Raw genomic sequence first — 23,149 nt, forward strand, 5'->3', positions numbered from 1 at the left:
GCTAGAATGTTAATGGCAGAAGAGAAAATAATAAGTCATATTGACTCAAGTCTTGGTGTTTCTGTGAATTCCTTTCGTGTAGGGGTGAAGCACTATAGGAAATTTCCAAAGCATGTGTATTGCTCTGGCTGATTGTACTTCAACTGCATGTGTGCTTGGACTGTTAGGACTTGGGAATCCTGATAGAGAAAACATGCCATCTCTACTTTCCTTTCAGATAGCCCTTAAAATAGCCAGAGGCATACAGGGCAAGGGGAAAGGAAGCATTTTATCCTAACCCTTCCTAACTCACCCACATGGACTGATCAATTTGTATCCTCAACCTGAAGACCCGAAAGGAGAAAAGAGTCCATTTTTTTGGGGGGGTGCCCCAAAGAAGAAGGAGATATACCCAATATCTATATCTAGTATGTTCTAACCTTAGTGACTGGGCGCTCTCCTCAGGGAAGAATGGGCTGGCATGTTATGATGATGGTGACTATCCTTGCGTAGTGGCTTAACCATTCCTGGGCTCCCATCTGCAGTTGCTCATTCAGAAGGAGACATGTGGCCAAATCATCCCCAGTGGGTTATTGGTACAGATGGGATGGGGTTGGCATCAGTTCTTACCCGTGACTAAATATTAGGCATAATATTGTGTTTCCTCTACAATGCAAATTGGATTATGACAAGCCCTTCCAATTCTTCGCCACTCTAAGTGTCAATTACTTCTCACTGGCTAGAAAATGAAGTTTAAAGTTCTTAGGCCTTGGAGGAATTAGAAGAGGAAGGGGAAGAAGGGAAAGAGGAAGGGGAAGAAGAAGGGAAAGAGGAAGGGGAAGAAGAAGGGAAAGAGGAGGGGGAAGAAGTTTGCTTAGAAAATGTTTGGGAGGGGCGGGGTGCAGTGACTCATGCCTGTAATCCCAGTACTTTAGGAGGCCGAGGTGGGCAGATCATAAGGTCAGGAGATCAAGACCATCCTGGCCAACATGGTGAAACCCCATCTCTACTAAAAATACAAAAATTAGCTGTGCATGGGGGCATGTGCCTGTAATCCCAGCCACTCGGGAGGCTGAGGCAGGAGAATCGCTTGACCCTGGGAGGCGAAGGTTGCAGTGAGCTGAGATTGCACCACTGCACTCCAGCCTGGGTGACAGTAAGACTCCGTCTCAAAAAAAAAAAAAAAATTGTCTGGGAGGGTTTTCTTTGTTGTTTAAACTAGATCTATTTAGACCTGGGTTAGAAATTGTTAGTATTCTCTCTAGAGGCTTTCTTTCTTTAGTTCTTTGTACCTTTTTAATAACTTGTCTTCTGTCATCTGTTCTTTCCTGCCTTCTGTCTTACCCCTTGTCCCCATTCTCTATCCTGAAACACAGATATCTCTGTCCCTCTTCACTCTCAGATGTCCTTCTTCCAACTAGAGGAGACAAACCTGAGTATGTTTTTATCTCTGGTTGGAGTTCCCTTGTATGTGAGTCACCTTTTGTGTGCCAGACACTGTTGGCTGGGAGTGCACAGACAGTGGTGGGAGAGAGAGGTGAATGGTTTTTCTCTTTTATAGATTCCTTTATGAATTAATTCCAACAATATTCGTTGAGTGTGTACTAGTTCCTGGGCTAAGTGCTGGGGATACGGTGATAGAGAAGTGATAGAGAAGACAGATGAACCCAATTCTAAAGCTGCAGGTGGTGGAGCCCAGGGGCCCTTCAGGTGCAAGGTGATAAAGTCTCCCATGAGAGCTTCCTGGGGAGCTGTGGAAACACAGGAGAGCAATCCCCAATCCAGAAAGGAATGTCAGGGAAGACCTCTCAGAGAAGGTGGCTTTCCCTAATTCTCCCTGCCACCTTGGCATGACCACAGAGATCTCTGAGCTGGGAAAGTTTTCAGCTGTCATTGTTTTCATTGTGCCCCACATCCAGAGAGTGAAGTTGTTAAAGGTCTAAATGAATCTGACCCTTGAAAAAATTTTCATCTATCAGAATCTTAGTTTCCTTATCTGTAAATTACAGATAAGAGTAGTAAAGTCCTGACATGTGGTTTTCATAAAAATTAAATGAAATAACATACAGCCTTTAAAAGAGTGCCTGGCTTATAGTTACTGCTTGATATGTGTTAGTTATTGTTATTATTTTTTGAGACAGGGTCTTGTCTTGTTGCCCAGGAGTGCAGTAGTGCGATCTCAGCTCACTGCAACCTCTGCCTCTCAGGTTCAAGCGATTCTTGTGCCTCAGCCTTCTGAATAGCTGGGATTACAGGCATATGCGACCACACCTGGCTCGTTCTTGTATTTTTAGTAGAGACTGGGTTTTGCCATGTTGGCCAGGTTGGTCTCGAGCTCCTGGCCTCAGGTGATCCACCCACCTCGGCCTCCCAAAGTGGTGGGATTACAGGCGTGAACTACCATGCCAGGCTTATGAACAATTTTACACCAACAAATTATATAACCTGGATAAAATGGACAAATTCCTAGGAACATAAAACCTATCAAGACTAAATCATGAAGAAATAGAAAATCTGAATAAATGTATACCTAATAAGGTGATTGAATCAGTAATAAAAAATCTCTTGATAAAGAAAAGCTCTGGACCTGATTGTTCACTGGTGAATTCTACCAGTGAAGAAACATTTAAAGAAGAACTAACATCAATTCTTCTCAAACTTTTCCAAAAAACTGAGGAGAAGGCTAAACTCCCTAATTCTGTGAGTCCAGCTTTACCCTGATAACAGCCAGGTAAAGGCACTACAAGAAAAGAAAACCACAGATCAGTATCCCTTGTGAACATTGATGCAAAAACCTTTGACAAAATACTAGCAAACCAAATATATATACGTATATACATATATACATATGTATATATATACATATCACTATTTTTTTTTTTTTTTGTATTTTTAGTAGAGACAGGGTTTCACCATGTTGGCCAGGCTGGTCTTGAACTCCTGAGCTGGAGCAATCTGCCTGCCTTGGCTTCCCAAAGTGGTGGATTAAAGGCATGAGCCATCACGCTCAGCACCCTGCCACATATTAAAATGATTTTACACCATGACCAAGTGGGATTTATTTCTGAAAAGCAAGAATGTTTCAATATATGAGACTTGATCAATGTAACACATCACATTAACAGAATAAAGGAAAATAGCTATATGATCATCTCATTGGATGCAGAAAAAGCATTTGACAGAACTCAGCACTCTTTCATGATAAAACACTCAACAAACTAGGAAGAGAAGAAAACAACTACAATGCAATAAAATAAAAGACATATATGAAAAACCCACAGCAAACATCATACTTAATGGTGAAAGCTTTTCTTTTATGTCAGGATCAAGGCAAAAATGCCCACTTTGGCTACTTCTATTCAACATAGTACTGGAAGTTCTAGCCAGAGGAATAAGTCAAGAAAAACAAATAAAAGTCATCTGAATTGAAAAGAATAAGTAAAATTATCTCTGTTAATGGATGATATGATTTTGTATGTAAAAAAACCCTAAAGATTCCACAGAATATTGTTAGAACTAATAAATAAATTCACCAATGTAGCAAAATACAGAGTCAACAAACAAAATCATTTGCATTTCTATACAGCAACAATGAACAATATGAAAAGTAAAATTATAAATTCCAGTTACAATAGCACCAAAAAGAATAACACACTTAGGAATTAACTTAGTCAAGGAGGTGAAAGACTCCTTGCAAAACATTTCTGAAAGACATTAAACGAGACTTAAATAAATGGAAAGACATCTCATGTTTATGGATTGAAAGACTTAATATTGTTAAGATGTCAATACTACCCAAAGTGATTTATAGATTCAGTGCAATATCTATCAAAATCCCAATGATTTTATTTACAGAAATAGAAAAACCCATTTTAAAATTCATATGGAATCTCAAGAGACTCCAAATAGCCAAAACCACCATGAAAAAGAACTAAGCTTGAAGACTCACATATCCAGATTTCAAGACTTGCTACAAAGTTACAGTATTCAAAGCAGTGTGCTACTGGCGTAAGATCAGACATACAAACTAATGCAATAGAATAGAGAGCCCAGAAAGAAACCCTAGCATTTATGGCCAAATGATTTTTGGCAAGGTTGCCAAGACCATTCAATGGGGAAAGGGCAGTGTTTTCAACAAATGATACTGAGAAGACTGAATATCCACATGTAAAAGAATAAAAATTGAGGCTGGGCGTGGTGGCTCACACCTGTAATCCCAGCAGTTTGGGAGGCCGAGGCGGATGGATTATGAGATCAGGAGTTTGAGAGCAGCCTGACCAACATGGTGAAACCCTGTCTCTACTAAAAACACAAAAATTAGCCAGGTGTGGTGGCGCATGCCTGTAATCCCAGCTACTCAGGAGGCTGAGGCAGGAGAATCACTTGAACCCAGGAGGCAGAGGTTGCAGTGAGCCGAGATTGCACCACTGCACTCCAGCCTGGGTGACAGAGTGAGACTCCATCTCAAAAGAAAAAAAAAAAAAAAAAAAAAATTAACTCCAAGTAGACCCATGACTTAAATGTTAAGACCTAAACTATGAAACTCTTAGATCAAAATAGGACAGAAGCATCACAGCACTGGATTTGGCAATAGTTTCTTGACTATGACAACAAAGCATAGGAAACAAAAGAAAAAAATCAACAAATTGTGCTTTATGAAAATTTAAAAATGTTGTGCACCTAAAGACACTATCAACAAAGTAAAAACCCACAGAATGGGAGAAAATATTTTCAAATCATATATCTTATAAAGAATTAATATCCAGACTATGTAGATAACTCTCAAAATTCAACAACAAAATACCAAACAACCCAATTCAAAAATGGGCAAAGGACTTGAATAGACCTTTCTCCAAACAAGATATACAAATGCCTAATATGCATATGAAAAAATGCTCAGCATCCCTAATCATTAGAGAAATGCAAACCAAAATCCCAATGAGATACCACCTTACACCCATTAGGATGGCTACTATAAACAAAACAAAACAAAACAAAACAGAAAATGACAAGTGTTAGTGAGGATGTGAAGAAATGGAAACTCTTATGCACTGACAGTGGGAATGTGTTTTAATCTGTTCTCACATTGCTATAAAGAAATATCTAAAACTGGGTAATTTATAAGGAAAAGAGGTTTAATTGGCTCATGTTTCCACAGGCTTTACAGGAAGCATAGCGGCTTCTGCTCAGCTTCTGGGAGGCCTCAAAAAACTTACAATCATGGTGGAAGGCGAAGGAGCAGCAGGCACATCTTACATGGTGGGCACAGGAGGAAGGCGGGGGGAGGTGGCACACACTTTAAAACAACCAGATCTTGTGAGAACTCCATCATGAGAACAGCACCAAAGGGAGAAATTCATCCCCATGATCCAATCACCTCCCACCAGACCCCACATCCAACACTGGGGATTACAAAGGGACATGAGATTTGGGCAGGGACACAGATCCAAACCATATCAGAATGTAAAATGGTATAGCATCTGTGGAAAACAGTATTAGGTTCCTCAAAAGATTAAACATAGGCCGGGCACAGTGCTTCATGTCTATGATCCCAGCACTTTGGGAGGCTGAGGCGGGAGGATCTCCTGAGGTCGGGAGTTTGAGTCCAGCCTGGCCAACATAGTGAAACCCTGTCTCTGCTAAAAATATGAAAATTAGCTGGGTGTGGTGGTGCATGCCTGTAATTCCAGCTACTCAGGAGGCCGAGGCAGGAGAATCACTTGAACCCAGGAGGCGGAGGTTGCAGTGAGCTGAGATTGTGCCATTGCACTCCAGCCTAGGGGACAGAGCGAGACTCTGTCTCAAAAAAAAAAAAAAAAAGATTAAACGTAGAATTACCATATGATTTAGCAATTTCACTTCTGGGTGTATACCCAAAAGAATTGAAAGCAGGGTCTTGAAGAGATATTTGTTCACCCATGTTCATAGCAGCATTATTCACAATAGCTAAAATGCAGAAGCAACCCAAGTGCCCATTGACAGATGAAGCAAAAAGTGGTATATATACACATATATATGTACATATATATACATATATGTACATATATATACATATATGTACATATATATACATATATACATATATACATATATGTACATATATACATATATATATACAAATATATGTACACATATCTATATATATATAGATAGATATAGACAGGGATATTATTCAACCTTAAGAAGGAATAAAATTCTGACTGAAGCTACAACATGGATGAATCTTGAGAGCATTATGCTAAGTGAAATAAGCCAGTCAGAAAAAAACAAATATTGCATGATTTCACTTTATGAGTACCTATAGTCAAATTTATAGAGACAGAAAAATGGAATGATTGTTTCCTGGGGCTGTGGGGAAGGGGTATGGGCCATTATTGTTTAATAGATACAGAGTTTCAGTTTTACAAGATGAAGAGTTCTGCAGATGGATGATGGTGATGGTTGTACAAGAGTATGAATGCACTTAATACTTGCTCTTGACTGAGGTGGATGGAGAGAAAGATTTTTATAGTGTGTGCGCGTGCGTGTGTGTGTGTGTGTCTGTGTGTGTAATTTTTTTCTTTTTTTGAGACAGAATCTCACTCTGTTGCCCAGGCTGGCATGCAGTGGCATGAGCACAGCTCACTGAAGCATTGACTTCCCTGGCTCAAGAGATCCTCCTACCTCAGCCTCTCAAGTAGCTGAGACCACAGGCATGCCACCATACCTGGCTAATTAATTTTTTTTTTTTTGTAGAGTTGTGGTCTCACTACATTGCCCAGGCTTGTCTTGAACTCTTGGACTCAAGCAATCCACCTGATTCAGCCTCCCAAAGTGCTGGGATTACAGGGGTGAGCCTCCACACCCAGCCACGTGTATGTATTTGTGTGTGTCTTTATTGAAGTTCATTTATCAATGAAAGCTTTCTTTACCATTTACCTGTTGAAGACACGGAGTCAGTTAGTTCTTTCATTGCTGCTTGCAAAACAGACCATCTGATTTTCCTTTGGGCCTCTCTTTTATAATATATTACCAAAGGTAGCTGGCACACAACGTTACATTCTGTTTCCCTGATGTCTTCCCTTAGAGCTCAAGGGCACTAGGTATATAACACACTTCTTGAGTGACCACAGGCAATACTCTTAACATTTTCACTTCTTACATAACATGGAGTGCCATCTTTCCAACCTTCAATATTAATTTCTTCATCACCAGTAAGCCTATTACCAAGCCAATGCTACGTGTTTTAGGTATTTACTGAAGCTGGAGAAAGGAGTGTGTTGACTGGTGTCTTACTTCTCCTAAAGGCTTCAGCCTGACAGTGACACTTTCTGCTTGCATTGCTTGGCCAGAGCAAGACACATGGTCCTGTTTAACTTCAAAGAGAAGTGCAGCCTTCCATGTCCCCACCCTGCCCCAAAAGAGGAGAATTGTATCAGAGTGAACAACACTAATGATTACCTGAAAGGTTTCATGATGAGGTGGTATTAGTGGTCTTTCTTTGTGGTTGTAACAAGCAGCCAGAGATGCATGGCAGCTAGGTCAGCTCCCTCTCTCACTCTCCTTCTACCCCCGTCCACCTCTCTCTCACCTTCCTTTCTTTCACAATGCAATGGACGCTTATCATGACACAACCCAACAACTAGAATATTATTAATAATCTACACCTACCTCTGTGTTCCTCTATGTCACTCCACCCCTCCCTTCTTCCTTAGTCGTTGCCATTATCTCAATTTGTGGTTAAGGTCCTATTGCTTAAACTACTTTTTAACAATCATGCACACACATCATGCACATGCCCAAATAATATGTTTAATTTTTTGTTTTTAAACTATATAAAAATACTATCATATTGTATATTGTCTTCTGGTGCTTATTTTTTTCTATGACATTATGTAACTACTGTTCTCCTGTGCTGTCCCACATTCATTTTCAATGCTATTGAATTTACATTGTATGAATAGATCACATCTTGTTTTTCCACTCTCCCATTGCCATTTGTTTTGTTTCCAGTTTTTTTTCCAATAAAAAACAATGCTGCTATGCACATTGTCATATGTGTCTCCAGGTATATATGTGCTAAACTTTCTCTTATATGTAGGTATATAACTAGATGTCATATTGCTGGATCATTAGAGTTTATAAATATTTTACTTTATAAGATAATACCAATTTATTTCCACAGAATTGTACCAATTTACACTCCCATCAGCTGTATATAATTGATCCAATTGATCCATATGCCCTCAAATACTTGGTGTTACCAGACTTCTTTATTTTTGCCCATTAAATTCTTGAACTCAGCCCCCCAAAATGTTGAGATTACAGGTGTGAGTCATCGCGCCTGGCCAGAGGCAACTTCTTAGCAGGAGAGGGTATGCCAGAAAAACCCAGAGAGCTTCACATGAAAATCATGTAGGGAGGTCGGTTAGGGCACAGATAGGGGAAGAAGAAGAGGAACTCTTAGAGGAATAGGAAGCCAGTTTTAGGTTCTTCATCTTCTATAATCTCATATGTGAATGTGTGGGCCCATGCAATCTGTGTGGTAGATTCAGTGACACATAGAATCAGGGAAACTGTCAGCACTCATGAGAATTCTACATGAGGGATAAACAGCAACGTGAAATAGAATAAAACAGCAATGTGATGTAGAATAAAATATTCCACAGTAAAGTTTTGTCATGTCAAAACAACTTCATGGTCAATTATGGATATTCAAACCATTAAAATAACAACTTGGTTGTAAGGTGTATTGGTCTGTTTTCACACTGCTGATAAAGGCAGACCCAAGACTAGGAAGAAAAAGAAGTTTAATTGGACTTACAGTTCCACCTGGCTGGGGAGGCCTCACAATCATGGTGGGAGGTGAAAGGTACTTCTTACATGGTGGCAGCAAGAGAAAATGAGGAAGGAGCAAAGCGGAAACCCTGATAAACCTGTCAGATCTCGTGAGACTTATTCACTATCACGAGAATAGCACAGGAAAGACCCTCCCCTATGATTCAATTACCTCCCCCTGGGTCCCTCCCACAGCACGTGGGAATTCTGGGAGATACAATTCAAGTTGAGATTTTGGTGGGGACACAGCCAAACCATATCATAAGTTTATCTGATTACACCATTAAACTTTGATCACATTCATTTCTTTTTAGGTGTCAACGTAGCACAAAAAAATTAAAAGAGAACATTGGCTTGCACAAATGACTTTATCATTATAACCCCAATTTTGATTTTCTGTATTTGTAATTCACAAACTAGATAAAATTCACAAACTAGATGGCAGGGCACTTAGAAGTCATTATGTTTTTTTTTTTTTAATTGCAAAACACTTGTTCTACTAATATGTCAAACATAAAAATCTCAGAATATAATTTCATACTAAATCAGATTGATTTATACAATGTAATAAAAGATACAAATGTATAAGACAAATTTATATATTTAATTATCTTTAAATAAGGGGCTATTCTATGGTGCATTTCTCTTGCAACTTGGGAAAACATTTTTGTTCCTTTTTCGTGTAGAAACATTTTGTTCCAACACAGGGAAGTAGAGATTGATTCCATTTCCTACACCACATTGCTAGTGTCAGAGAGATAGCCTACGGTTTTCTGCATCGTCAGAGCTGTTTCTCACACTGAATCTGGGAATGGCAAATTTCTTGTTATGTTGAAATTCTGAGATGAGTTAAGACATGGATTGCACTCTTTAGCCCTTGCTCCTGTGGATGTGGGTTCTCTGCGTTATCTGATATCCCATAAATTGTTTTGAGAGGCTCTATCTTCCATCTTCTTTATGAGACTATTGCATCTCTTACCTTTAACCTGAACCTGAAAGTTATCACAGCCAATAAATAAACAATAACTGGCTACTTCTCTTCCAACAAGTGAAAGCCCACAGAAGATAAATGTACATAGAAGGTAAAGCGATTTTCTAGCCCTTCTGAGAAAAAGAGACAGAAAAAGAGGTTGTGCTTATTAAAAGTGTCGTTATGGTTTCATTCAAACAGGAACACAGACAATATTCAGATGGTTAGAAATAAAGGCAATGAGTTCTCATTTAGTGTCTGGTGTTACAGAAGTTATTTATTGAATTCTTGCAAGATTGGTTGACTATATCTATAAGATCAGTTGGGCTCTTTGTGAACGGTTCATCTTTGACAACTTTAACAACTTCTTTCCAGTGGTGCAGTAAAGGATTAACCTTGTCCAAAGAGAGGCTCAACCTTTGCCCTTGGCTCCTGGGAGGTAATCTCTAAGCTTTGAAATGTCCTGCTTGATAAGAGTATCTTCATTACTGGGGACCTTATTAGCATTGTCAATGCTAATAATGTGATTTATGGTGGGAGCTCTGGCCACATAGCATCAACTCAATTTCTGGAGGGGCCAGAGACTATGGTCAGCCACATGGGTGGTCAGCCATGTCTATGTGTCCAAGCCCCAATAAAAATTCTGGACACCAAGACTTGGAAGAGCTTCCCTGCTTAACAATACTCTCTCTGTGTGTATTGTCACACATAGTTTCTGGGAGAAGTAGGCCCTGTCTGCACAGCTCCACTGGGAGAGGAGAACTGGAAGTGCTGTGACTGATTCCTTTGTTTGGGACTCTCCTGGACCTTGCCTTAGGTACCTCTTCCCTTGGCTCATTTTCATCTGTATTTTTTGCTTTAATAAACTCTAATATTACAGAAGTTATTTATTGAATTCTTGCAAGATTGGTTGACTATACCTATAAGATCAGTTGGGTTCTTTGTGAAGGCTTGAGTAAAACATTTGTAAAACAGCTTTCAGTGAGTTTTGTGAGTCATTCTTGTTAATTATCAAAACTGAAGGTGGTCTTGGGGACCTCAAACTTGCAATTTGTCTCAGAAATGGGTGGTCTTGGGGACCCATGAAATTTGTAGTTGGCATCAGAACTGGGATTTACTGGAAGGACCTTGACTCACTGAAACTTGATGAAAGCATAGTTTGGGCAGGGGTTTATGAACCTTTGATTCCCAGATGTCCGCTAACCTTTAAATGCCCCTGCCTGAGTCCCCTGTCCCAGACTTATAAAGACCTAGGGAATATGTACGGGAAATGTAGCTAAGGGAGTCTCTGGTTTATATTGATTCTGTAGGTCTTGGGTCCTCGTGCTAAAGTGGCTGAGTTGCACAGAAGGGCTCTCTGCACAAAAATTCGGCAGGGCAAGATAAAAACTCCACGAGGGCAGGGTCCATGGTGACTTAGCTAACCAGTCTATCTCAGGGGAAATAGAAATGTCTTCCTTAGGGAATTCATTCATTCCTTCAGCACTTGACAATCTACTAATCAACTCTGAAGAACCAGGCACTGGGTGAGGCTTGGAAACACTAAGCTAAGGAGAGCATAGACTTTGTGTTGAAGAGCTCAGGGCTGGGGAGGTCAGTGTGTAGAACAAATGGCAGGTTGTTTTTTTTTGTTATTGTTGTTTGTTTGTTTTTGCTCTTGTTGCCCAAGCTGGAATGCAATGGCGTGATTTCAGCTCACTGCAACCTCCTCCTCCTGGGTTCAAATGATTCTCCTGTCTCAGCCTCCTGAGTAGCTGGGATTACAGGCGTGCAACACCACACCTGGCTCATTTTTTGTATTTTTAGTAGAAACGGGGTTTCACCATGTTAGCCAGGCTGGTCTCAAACTCCTAACCTCACATAATCCACCCACCTTGGCCTTCCAAAGTGCTGGGATTACAGGCGTGAGCCACTGTGCCCAGCACCTTTTTTTTTTTTTTTTTTTTTTTTTTGCGACAGAGTCTTGCTCTGTCTCCCAGGCTGGAGTGCAGAGGCACGATCTCGGCTCACTGCAACCTCTGCCTCCCGGGTTCAAAGGATTCTCCTGCCTCAGCCTCCCGAGTAGCTGGGATTACAGGCACATGCCACCACACTCAGCTAATTTTTGTATTTTTAATAGAGATGAGGTTTCACCATGTTGGCCAGGCTGATATCAAACTCCTGACCTCAAGTGATCCGCCTGCCTCGGCCTCCGAAAGTGCTGGGATTATAGGCATGAGCCACTGCGGATCAGCCTACAAGTAGCAGATATTGTGTGATAAAGTTTGTCAGGGACCACAAGACAGACACACACTAAGTGGTACAGCTGCTCCGAGTTCAGTTTCCAGGGGATGATAGGTCATCCACATGCCTGGTGGGAAGGATGGAGCTGGTGTTGGCGTCAGGATTGGAGAGGCTGATTCCTAATTCACATTCATTAGTGGGTTCCAACAGCTGGATCTTGTTTTCCACCTGTCATGTGAGGAAGTTTACCCTTCTTTGTTATATCATGTCTTGTGCACCACTTCTCAAGGTTAAGGACATGGCCAGATCAACTCTGAAGAAATTCCCCAGGGTTGAGGGCTGCCCCTTGGGAGGAGACAAAGGAGAGAAGAGATGATAACCATTAGACCAGCTGGAAAAAGCTATTCAGAGCTTAAAAAAATGAAAACAAAACCACAAAAACCTCATCTGTGTCCAGTGTTTTTTGTGTGCATATTCTGGAGTATCGTTTTTAATTTGATCCTGAAAACTACCTTGTGAAGGAGGGGAGGATGTATTGTTGACTCTGCAGGCTCAGACAGCAACAAGGCCGGAATCACATAGGTTGTAAGTTGCTGAATGGGAGCTCGAAGTCCAAGTCTTTGACTCTAAATCCAGCGCTGTGTCCAGAGCCCCGCTGCTGCCTCTTTTGGCAGCTGAAGCTGTCGGTCTGCTGCTGCCTGCCCAGTTCAGACAGGGTGACTGGAAATGGACCAAAGGATGGAAAAAGAGAATAAGAGCGGACTTGAAGGGAACCGAAAGTATTTGTTAAGGGGAAAGCAGAAGGAAGAAAGAAAGAGGCATGAACCCTGGGGCCTGGCCTTGAAGCACAGTGTTCCAGGGGAGGGGGGATGCCGCTGTCCCCACCCCTCCATGGGGGCCTGAGCAGATCCAGAGCTGCCTGGCCTTCCTGGAGGGTGACATCCAAGCATGGTTGGGAAGGCAGCAAAAATAGGCCCATGTCACTTCTGGGAGAAGGCAAAAGACGGAAGAGAGGACTACTATGGAAAAGTAGAAAAAGAGGAAGGGAGGGAATCTAGACATACAGATCAGAAATGTGGAGCAAAAGAAATTCTTTTTTTTTTTTTTTTTTTTTTGAGACAGAGTGTTGCTCTGTCACCTAGGCTGGAGTGCAGTGGCGTGATCTTGGCTTACTGCAACCTCCACCTCCTGGGCTCAAGTGATTCTCCTGCCTCAGCCTCCCAAGTAGCTTGGATTACAGGTGCACGCCACCCAGCCTGGCTAATTTCTCTATTTTTAGTGGAGATGGGGACTCACCATATTGGCCAGGCTAGTCTCGATCTCCTGACTTCAAGTGATCTGCCTGCCTCAGCCTCCCAAACTGTTGGGATTACAGGCCTCAGCCACCGTGGCCCGTGCGAAACAAATTCTTATGAAACCAATTTAATTTACATGTGCTTAAACTTTGGTGTCAATCTGCATGGAATCCCCAGGCTTGTTAGATTTTTCTAGTGCCTCCAGCCCTTAGGTCTCTTCCTATGTTCTCTCAGCTACTCCACCTTTCCTTCAACACTGTTAGTGCTTATCCAGGGCCCTACTTCTCAGCCCACTCCTTCTCCAGCCCCTCTCTACTTCACCTCCACAATGTCTGTTGGAATGGAACAGCCGGGGATACTGGCTGTTTGGCCCCCGTGGCGGTCTCTCCACATAGGATTCAGAGAATTGGAACATTTCTTGGGCTGAAGCAGAGAAAGGGATGCTATTTTGAAACTGGCTTTGTGAGTCACTGTGAACTTCAAGCACCCTCCCACTTGAGGTAAGCTTCACCAGTTTGGCTCGTGGGAACTGTCAGACCAGCTCCAGGCGCTGGGGCTTTCTCAGCAGCCTTGTCAGCTCACAGCAGGCGTTAACAGCCTCTAATTGAGGAAACTGTGGCTGGACAGGTTGCAAGGCAGTTCTGCTCCCCATCGTCCTCTTGCTGACTGGGGACTGCTGAGCCTGTGCACAGCAGAGCGTCTGGTGGGGTGGAGGGGCTGGCCTGGCCCCTCTGTCCTGTGGAAATGTTGGGGCAAGTGGTCACCCTCATACTCCTCCTGTTCCTCAAGGGGTATCAGGGCAAAGGTAAGGAGGTCCTACCTGGCGTGGGGTGGGGGAGTCACATGATGGACTAGGAGCTGTGCCCCTCAGGGAGATCACAGCCAGAGCCTCTGCTTGTGCCACATACACAGTCATCTGGAACTTGACTCCGAGCAGTTCCTGACAGCTCTGACAGTCTAAATCAGACAGGACAGGCTGGCAGTGCACTGGGAGGTCTGTGAGAGGGGCATCTGGCCCTGCCACCAGCAATCCAGGAAGTCTTGGGTGAGGAGATTCCTTCCCACTGGCTTCAATTTACCCTTCCATGTAGTGGAGAGAGAAGCCTCCTTCCAGCTGCCTGTAAAGATGAAGAAAATTGCATCCTCCAGTTGTGGCGTGAGAGAAGAGAAGCAGTCCCAACGAAGTGGGTGGTTCTGGAGCTCAGAGACAGGCGGATGGACCCCTGAGGCAGGAAAGCTGAGCCCGAGGAGGGGAGGGCGAGGCCAGCAGCCAGGAAGAGGCTGGAAGTCATGGTCCTTCATCTTCCCGGCTTCTTCAGCCACCCAGACGCCACAGGAGCCTGGAAATTATTAGGGACATGTTGGGTTGGGGCAGAAGAAGGAGACAATATGAGGAAGCTCCACAGCAAACCTGAAGCTGTCAGCCGGGCACGGAGCCATCTAACATTTACTCCTGGGGATCCCAGCTGAGGGCTGCTCCCCCTCTTTCTCCAGTTCTGGGGTCCAGGATGCTCTGAAACCTGGATCCTGCATTTAATTTAATTAATTAATTTATTTCATTTTTAATATTTATTTATTTATTTATTTATTTATTTTTTGAGACAGAGTCTCCTTCTGTCACCCAGGCTGGAGTGCAGTGGCATGATCTCGGCTCACTGCAACCTCTGCCTCCCGGGTTCAAGCGATTCTCGTGCCTCAGCCTCCCGAGTAGCTGAAATTACAGACGTGCACTGCTGTGCTTGGCTAATTTTTGTATGTTTAGTAGAGACCAGGTTTCACCATGTTGGCCAGGCTGGTCTTGAACTCCTGACCTCAGGTGATCTGCCCACCTTGGTCTCCCCCAACCAAAGTGCTGGGATTACAGGTGTGAACTGCCGTGCCCAGCCAGGGTTCTGCATTTTAGATCAGTGACTCTGTAGGGGCTTCACGAGGGTGGAGAGCGTGGAGTTAGAGGAGGGTACACTCTGGGCACAAAGAGGGGAAACTGAGGCATAGTGTTGTGTGGGTTCAGGGCCAGGTAAAAGCCCCATATGTGATAAAGTCCCATGCCCAAGTACTCATTTCAGTTACCTAGTCCCTGAGCATTCTTGTGTCCTTTAGGAAGACACAGTCAAGGCTCAGCTGGACTCAACATTTGTAAGGATGCAGGCAGCCTAGGGCAGAGCATGATGAGGAACAGGGAGCAAGGAGGGAGGTGTGGAGCCTGCGGCTCTTGTGGGTGGGTTGGGGGGCCTAGTGGCCCAGGATTCTGGGCAGGAGAGCTAGGTTGGAACCTGGTCTAAGGATCCTTGAAAGCAGCTCAGACAGCTGAAGAAGAACTGATGGGACTGGTGCCTGGCTGTGGGGATGAGAGTAACAGAGAAGCTGAGGTTATGACCCTGAAGTCATAAGCCTGCGTGACAGAGGGCGATGCTCCCTCCACCCCCATTCCCAGGGCTTCAGCGCCATAGCTGGGCTTGGCTATGCTGGCCCTTGCAGGGTGAAGCTGGTGAGTGACTCGTTAGGCACAGGGAGGGATGGACTTGGGTCTTCCTGAACTTCTTCCTCCTCCATCCTGTGTCTGTGGGGCTGGCCTGGTGTAAGTTGACTGAAGCTGCTCTATTTATTTAATTTTTAAAGTTTTTAGTTTGAAATAATTGCGAAGTTCCAGGGAAGCTGCAAGAATATTTCAAAGGATTCTTGAATTTCTTTCATCTAGATTCACTGGTTAACATTTTATCATATTTACTTTATTTCTCTTTCTCTAGCTGTATGTATATGTGTGTATAAATGTATAATAATTTTTGCTGAACCACTTGAGAACAAGTTGTGACATTATGTCCCCTTACTCCTAAATATTTTAGCACTTATATCCTATGAACAAAGACATTCTCATGTTACTACAGCACAATTGCCAAATTTAGTAAATTTAACATTAATACCATCAAATATGCTGTCCATATTCACATATTACCAATTGTCCCAAGAATATGCTTTATTTTATTTTTTTGCTGACCCAAGATGCAATCAAGATCATGTATTATATTCAGTTGTTATGTTTCTCATGTTCAGTCTATGACCATACTTTAGCCTTTCTTCATCTTTCCTGATATTGCATTCTTGAAGAGGATAAGCCAGTTGTTTTGTAGAGGGTTCCTTAATCTGGGTTTGTCTGATGTTCCCTCATATGATTCAGGTTATCATATGCATTTTTATTTATTTTATATCATCATTATTATTATTTTTTAGAGATGGAGTCTCGCTCTGTGGCCCGGGCTGGAGTACAGTGGTCCAATCTCGGCTCCCTGCAACTTCCGCCCCCCCGGGTTCAAGTGATTGTCCTGCCTCAGCCTCCCAAGTAGCTGGGACTACAGATGCATGCCACCAAGCCTGGCTAATTTTTGAATTTTTAGTGGAGACAGGGTTTCACCATGTTGGCCAGGCTGGTCTTAAACTCCTGACCTCAAGTGATCTGCCCAACTCCGCCTCTCAAAAGTGCTGGGATTCCAGGTGTGAGCCACTGTGCCCGGCCTATTATTATTTTTCAAGAGAGGATCTGGTTCTGTCACCCAGACTGGAGTGCAGTGGCATGCTCACAGCTCACTGTAGCCTCGACCTCGCAGGCTCAAGCCATCCTCCCACCTCAGCCTCCCTAGTAGCTGGAACTAGAGGTCTGTGCCACCATGCCTGGCTAATTTTTTTTTTTTTTTTTTTTGTAGATACAGGGTTTCCCCATGTTGCCCAGGGTGGTCTTGAACTCCTGGGCTCAGGTGATCCACCTGCCTCAGTCTCCCAAAGTGCTGGGACTACAGGTGTGAGCCATCATGCCTAGCCATCATATGCATTTTTAAAATTATTTTTTCTTTAAAAATTTTTTTTTCTGTGCCCATTGACAGCAGATATTATATGCATTTTTGACAGGAATACCACAAAAGTGATACTGTGTCTTTCTCAGCTCATACCATCAGGAGTCATATGATGACAGTGAAATTTAAAAAACCACTTTGTTTACTGAATAATTTAACAGGAGTACTATTTATGTAAGATGTGCACATAACTCTTGAGCATTGCAAAATTCTTCCAAAGGCTTCTTCTTTCATGCAGAGTAAAAGCCATGCATTTTACAGTGGTGCGTGACCTGGCTTCCAAGACCCGCTCCTCTTTGTCTCTCCTCTTGCTCACAGCATTTCAGCCGTGCTGCCTGCTGGTCCTGGAGCTTGCTCTCTCTTGTATCCACAGTTTTCTCTGCCTGGGATGCTGCTCCTTCGCTGGCTACATGGCCTCTTCCCTCAACCCCTCAGAGTTTTGCTCAAATACCTCCTTTTCAGTGATGCCTTCCCCACTGAAAATGTCAGCCTGCCATTCTGCAACCTCTTAGTTCTCTCTCCACTTAATTTTTCTCCATAATCCTCACCTCCATTTATGTTCCATCCTGTTTACTTACGTTTTTCATTTTCTGTCTCCCAGTCTTCTCTTCAGCCCCCTAGACTGTAAGATCCTTGAGGCCAGGGCTTTTGTCTGTTTTGCTCACCGTTGTCTCTTCAACATCTAGAGCAGTACCTGGCACAAGTCAACCCTCGGTAGACACTTATTTTCACAATAGCAGCCCCCTCTCTGTTCCCATTCTTTCTCTGGATATATTTTGAGTAGCTCTGAACCAGGGCTATTGAGGATTCAGTGGCAAGTAAGTCCAGGGACCATTTGTTCAGAGAGCTTACACTAGATTGCCTGAGTCACTGTTACTACAGTTGTGATTAGTGCCTGGTGCAATGCCAATGCAGTAGGTGTTCAAAACATGTTTGTTGAGTGAATAAGTGAATTATTTTCAGGCATCTTATGGGCAGCCTGGGATGTTTTTTGGGTTAGACATATTGGGAAGGAGGGATCTTCAAATCATTGCCCAAGGAATAGGCCTGGGCCCTAAAGTTCATTTTGGACCCAAAATTCAGGTTTCAGTTGTCCATTCTGAGGAAACCCCAAAGGACACACAGGCTGGAGGCTATGAATCCCCAGATGCTTTAGAGCCTGAGTTGAGATCTGCTGGACAATAAAAGGGCGCAGGTGACACCTTATAGATTAGCTCCAAGGGTTGCCAGCTGTTTGCGTAGATTGTGTTGAAACTGTCACTTCTCAGAGAGTGGTGTCTGTGACTGCTTTGGCTGGGATCCAGGCAAGCTGTAGAAGGGCTGGAGTCGTTTATTGCTCTTCTCTTCCTCATTGCACCTCCCCTCCAACAAAGGGTGAATGGCAAAGTGGCTGGACACAGAAAAGAGATTGGAATTCAATGTACCCTGGGCTGCAGCACCATCCAGAAAGAAATCCACTGAAATCACTTCAAGGAGAGCCAGGGCATGTCTTGTTTTTTTTTTAATTTTTAATTTTTATTTATTTATTTTTATTTTTTTGTGAGACTGGGTCTTGCTCTATCACCCAGGCTGGAGTGCAGTGATGTGATCACAGCTCACGGTAGCCTTGACCTCCTGGGCTCAAGCAATCCTTCTGCCTCAGCCTCCTTAGTAGCTGGGACTACAGGCATGTATCACCACACTTGGCTTATTTTTAATTTTTGTGTAGAGACGGGGTTTTGCCATGCTGCCTGGGCTGGTCTTGAATTCCTGGGCTCAAGCAATCCTCTTGCCTTGGCCTCCCAAAGTACTGGGATTACAGATGTGGGCCACTGCGCCCAGCCAGACCATTGTCTTCACAGACAAACCTCTCTTATTGAAGTGCAGCATACAGAAAAGCACACAAAATTATAAATGTACATCTCAATGAGTTATTGTTAAATGAACACACTCTTGTGTCTACCACATGTTCTCTCCCATTCATTACTTCCTCTGTATTCCATAAATATAGCCACAATTCTGACTTCTAACATCACAGATTAGTTTTGTCCGTATATATGGAATCAAACGGTATGCAATCTTGTGTCTGACTACTTTTGCTCAACATCTTATGAGATTTATGTATGTTATTATTTGTAGCAGATCATTTTCATGGTTGTATAGTATTTTATTGCATGACTATATCATAGTTTATTCACTTTTTCTATTATTGATGAACCTTTGGCTTGTTTTCACTTTTGTTTTTGCTATGATAATAATGCTGCGATGAGCCTTTTGTGCATGCATGTCTGTTGGGTATATCTCTAGGGGCAGAACCATGGAGTATGTGTACGTAACTCTAGCAGATGCTGTCAAACTGTTTTCCAAAGTGATTGAACCAAATAGTGCATGAGAGTTCCATGCTGCTTTGGGGCCACTGGCTTTTGGTTCTGAAGGTCTGCAGATGGAAAATGAAATTGTGGGAATGTGGAGCTTGGCAAGAGGCCAAAGGCAAGGGAATTACAGCTCTGTGATTTCTCTGGTATCCTGCATGAAATTCTGACAATAGAGTCATTTTTAGGAGTTATGTGAGATGCATTGTTGAATTAATTAATTTAAACGGATTCATGAAGCCCTTGCTTGGGTTGTTCATTTTGCTGTTGTGATGTTTGAATTTCTTATCTATTCTTCATATTAGTTGCCTGTAGGATTCATAGTTTGCAATTTTTTTTTCCTATTCTATAGGTTGCCTTTTCACTCTGTGAATTGTTTCCTTTACTGTACATGATTTTTTTTTTAGTTTGCTATAATACCATTTGTTTATTTTGCTTCTATTGCCTGTGCTTTTGAGGTCTTATTCATAAACTCTTTCCCCAGCCCTTATTATGATCCAAGAACTATGCAAGGTTTTGTGGGGGAAACAAAGATAAAACAGATGTCTATTCTACCCTTAAGAATCTTTCAGACAGAGGAAAATAGGTATGTATAATTACAACTATAAGGGAAGATGGAAATGCTATGTGTCATTAACAGGCAAGATACATTTAGAATAAAAAAAGAGCTAAGAAGATGATTCCTTCTAGGTAGGAACACTGGGGAACTGGCCTTGAAGAATAATTAAGAGTTTAAGAGGTAGGTACAAAGTAGAAAGACAATTGAAGCAGAGGAAACAGCTCAGAAAAGCCGGGGATGCATGGGGTTTGGATGGGAAACAGGAAAGGCAGATGCACTTGTTACCATGGAGAAAGAGTATGGCATATGAGATTATTTGGTTAACTGATGCAAAGAGTGGGACTTGGGCTAGGTGAGTTTTGACAGAGGTAAGGGGGTTGCATTGCCTGAGGAGGAGAGTTAATATGGTCAGTATGAAGCTAAATAGAGAGGAAGAAAGAAATGGGATGTGGGCCCTGTAGGATACTTTATCTATCTTATGATTTTGCCCTGACTAGAGCTGGATTGCCCCAGTACTTTTGGAATCTCACTGGCCTCTGTTCACTCAGTCCCCAGCAGGCACATCTTTTGATGCCTTCACTGCAAGCCTGGTAGCACAAGCCCTAGCTGAGAAAACCTTAACATCTATTTGTTGGCTGGTGGAAATTCCACTTGCTCTGAGATCCTCCCGTGCTCCTTCTCCCAGGTGCTCAGGCCCCACACCTTCCTCCGACTGGCAGGTCCAGGTTGGAGGAAGCTGAGCTAACTCAGAGCTCTGCACATGGGCTCAGGGCTGAGCAGGACTCACTGCTGGATCAGATTGTCTCCTTCACCATCCTCGGTACTTGTCTCCTTGACCATCCTCTGTTCTTCCTGAGGCTGCAGTGGAGTTAATCATCTGCCCTCTGCCCTCTGCCCTCCCTTTCAGAGTTACCAGTTCACCTCATCCGTTGTTAACCACCGGAAAGTGGCCCCCAAAGCTGCTGAGCAGTAGCAACAGCAGTGGCAGGGGCCCGGGGGCCTTCTTGGACTATGGCCTCTTTCCTCTAAACAATTTTCACTTGTTGGGTCCTCCTCTATGCCTCACTAAATGTGTGAGAACTTGTGTTGAAGTTATGTTTTCACAGTAGCATTTCGTCTCCCCTATCTGGTGTGTGTACCCCTCTGGGACAGAAACTGAGGTCTTTTTGTATCAGTCACAATACCCTGGACATAGTGACTTGTCTACTTGCCTTTTCACCGTATCTGCTCTGCACCCCTGCCCTGGCACCCACCCCTTCCACGCCGTCCATGGAAACTCATTCCAACCATCTTCCTCCTTCCCACACTGGACTGTTAGGGGCTGCAGGAGGAAATTCAGCAACATTACAGATTCGTAATCTCCAACCCCAACTGGACTCTCAGTGTCCTGGGAATCCTCATTTCTGGCCCACAGCTTCTCCTGTTCCCCAAAAGGTGGGAGAATTCCACACCTTCATCATCTCTTCAAGGCCCTGTTCCACTATCTCAGCCTCCACAAACCAACAACCTCCTTCTTTAAGAAAACAGAAGCACAAGTTAGGGATTCCACCAACCTTGCCAACAATTCTCCAGTGTCAGTGTACTTCATCTACTCCTGTAAATGGCCACATTTGCCTCTGCTGAGGGCAAGAGTGTTCTTGCCCTGTCCTTGACCAATACCCCCCTGTGTGCTCAGGGCACCAGAGCTTCTTTCAGAAGCCACCTGGGACCTGCTGTCTATGAAGACATCCCTCATCTTTCTTCAGCTGCTCCTTTTCTGTGGGCTTCCTACCTTTAGTACAGTTTCCTTCCAGTTGAAAAATCAAACCAACAAATCAAAACAACACCTGGTGTTCTCTCTAGCTCCTTTTTATTTGCAGACAAACCAGTCTTAAATGTATAAACTAATATAATATTACATAAAAATAAAATATAATGGCATAATTTATAAAAAGACCCCAAAGGCAGTATAGCATGAGGACTGTAGATCACACACTTCGTTCTTTAAGTATTTAGAAGTCTATGGCTGGGAGTGGTGGCTCACGCCAGAACTTTGGGAGGCTGAGACGGGTGGATTACTTGAGGTCAGGAGTTCAAGACCAACCTGGCCAATATGGTGAAACCCTGTCTCTACTAAAAATACAAAAAAAAAAAAAAAAAAATAGCTGGGGGTAGTGGCAGGCACCTGTAGTCCCAGTTACTCATGAGGCTGAGACAGGAGAATCACTTGAACCTGGGAGGCAGAGATTGCAGTGAGCTGAGGTCGTGCCACTGCACTCCAGTCTGGGTGACAGAGCGAGACGCCGTCTTAAAACAAACAAACAAACAAACAAACAAAGAAGTCTAGACAATAACTTAACCATTTTCCTGTGTGATTCCTATTCAGTTTTATAATAGCAGAGAACAACCTTCTTCTACGTAGCGCTCTACATTCTGATCTACTGGTGGATTATATGGGAGTTTACATTATTATTCATTATAGAGTACATTTATATTTAAGTACCTTTTAATACTTGTGCTACCTCTCACAATTTTATAAAAGATAAAAATAAAATAAAACCACCACAAAACACCTGAAAATTAAACTCATGTTCCATCACCCCATTCTCCAAACCTGCTCCATCTTTACCAGACCCATAAGCCACACGTGTGTTTTGTGTTCCCTTAACCATGCTACTGCTGTGTCCATAATACCCACCTTCCCTGTTCCTTTCTGCATACACCAGGCAGGCCTTGGCTTTTTCTTTCAATGGCAGCTCCCACCCACCTCCTCTGGGCAGCTACTCCCACCCACCTCCTCTGGGCAGCCACTCCTAACTCGGCAGGGCAGAGGAAAACATGCTTTCTTTATGCTTGCCTCACACCCTGGGCACACCTCCATAGCACATTCCATATTGCATTTCAGTTGGCTGTTTTAGGTCTATCTTCCTTTTTCACTTTTTTTTTTTTTTTAAGGCAGGGTCTTGCTCTGTCACCCAGGCTGGGGTGCAGTGTTGCAGTCATGGCTCACTGCAACCCCTGCCTCCGAGGCTTTTCTGATATTTAGCTAAGAGTTGGGTTTAGCTGAGATGAGTGAGGAAATCTACAAATTCACTTGCTATGGTAATGTTTCCACAATGGGCAAGTCATAC

The 23,149-nt window shown here is 43.1% G+C and overlaps 1 protein-coding gene across 1 annotated transcript in view; it reads left to right on the forward strand.

Annotated features, from left to right (window-relative positions):
• The first annotated feature begins 13,796 nt into the window (after window positions 1-13,796).
• Window positions 13,797-23,149, forward strand: part of CD244 (CD244 molecule) — a 33,273-nt gene continuing 23,920 nt past the window's right edge. Inside the window, exon 1 of the mRNA XM_024256883.3 lies at window positions 13,797-14,089. Within this exon, the coding sequence (XP_024112651.2) occupies window positions 14,029-14,089 (61 nt within the window). The 5' untranslated portion in view covers window positions 13,797-14,028. The remainder of the gene's footprint in view (window positions 14,090-23,149) is intronic.

The sequence above is a fragment of the Pongo abelii genome, chromosome 1, assembly GCF_028885655.2.
Source record: "Pongo abelii isolate AG06213 chromosome 1, NHGRI_mPonAbe1-v2.0_pri, whole genome shotgun sequence".
Taxonomy (NCBI): domain Eukaryota; kingdom Metazoa; phylum Chordata; class Mammalia; order Primates; family Hominidae; genus Pongo; species Pongo abelii.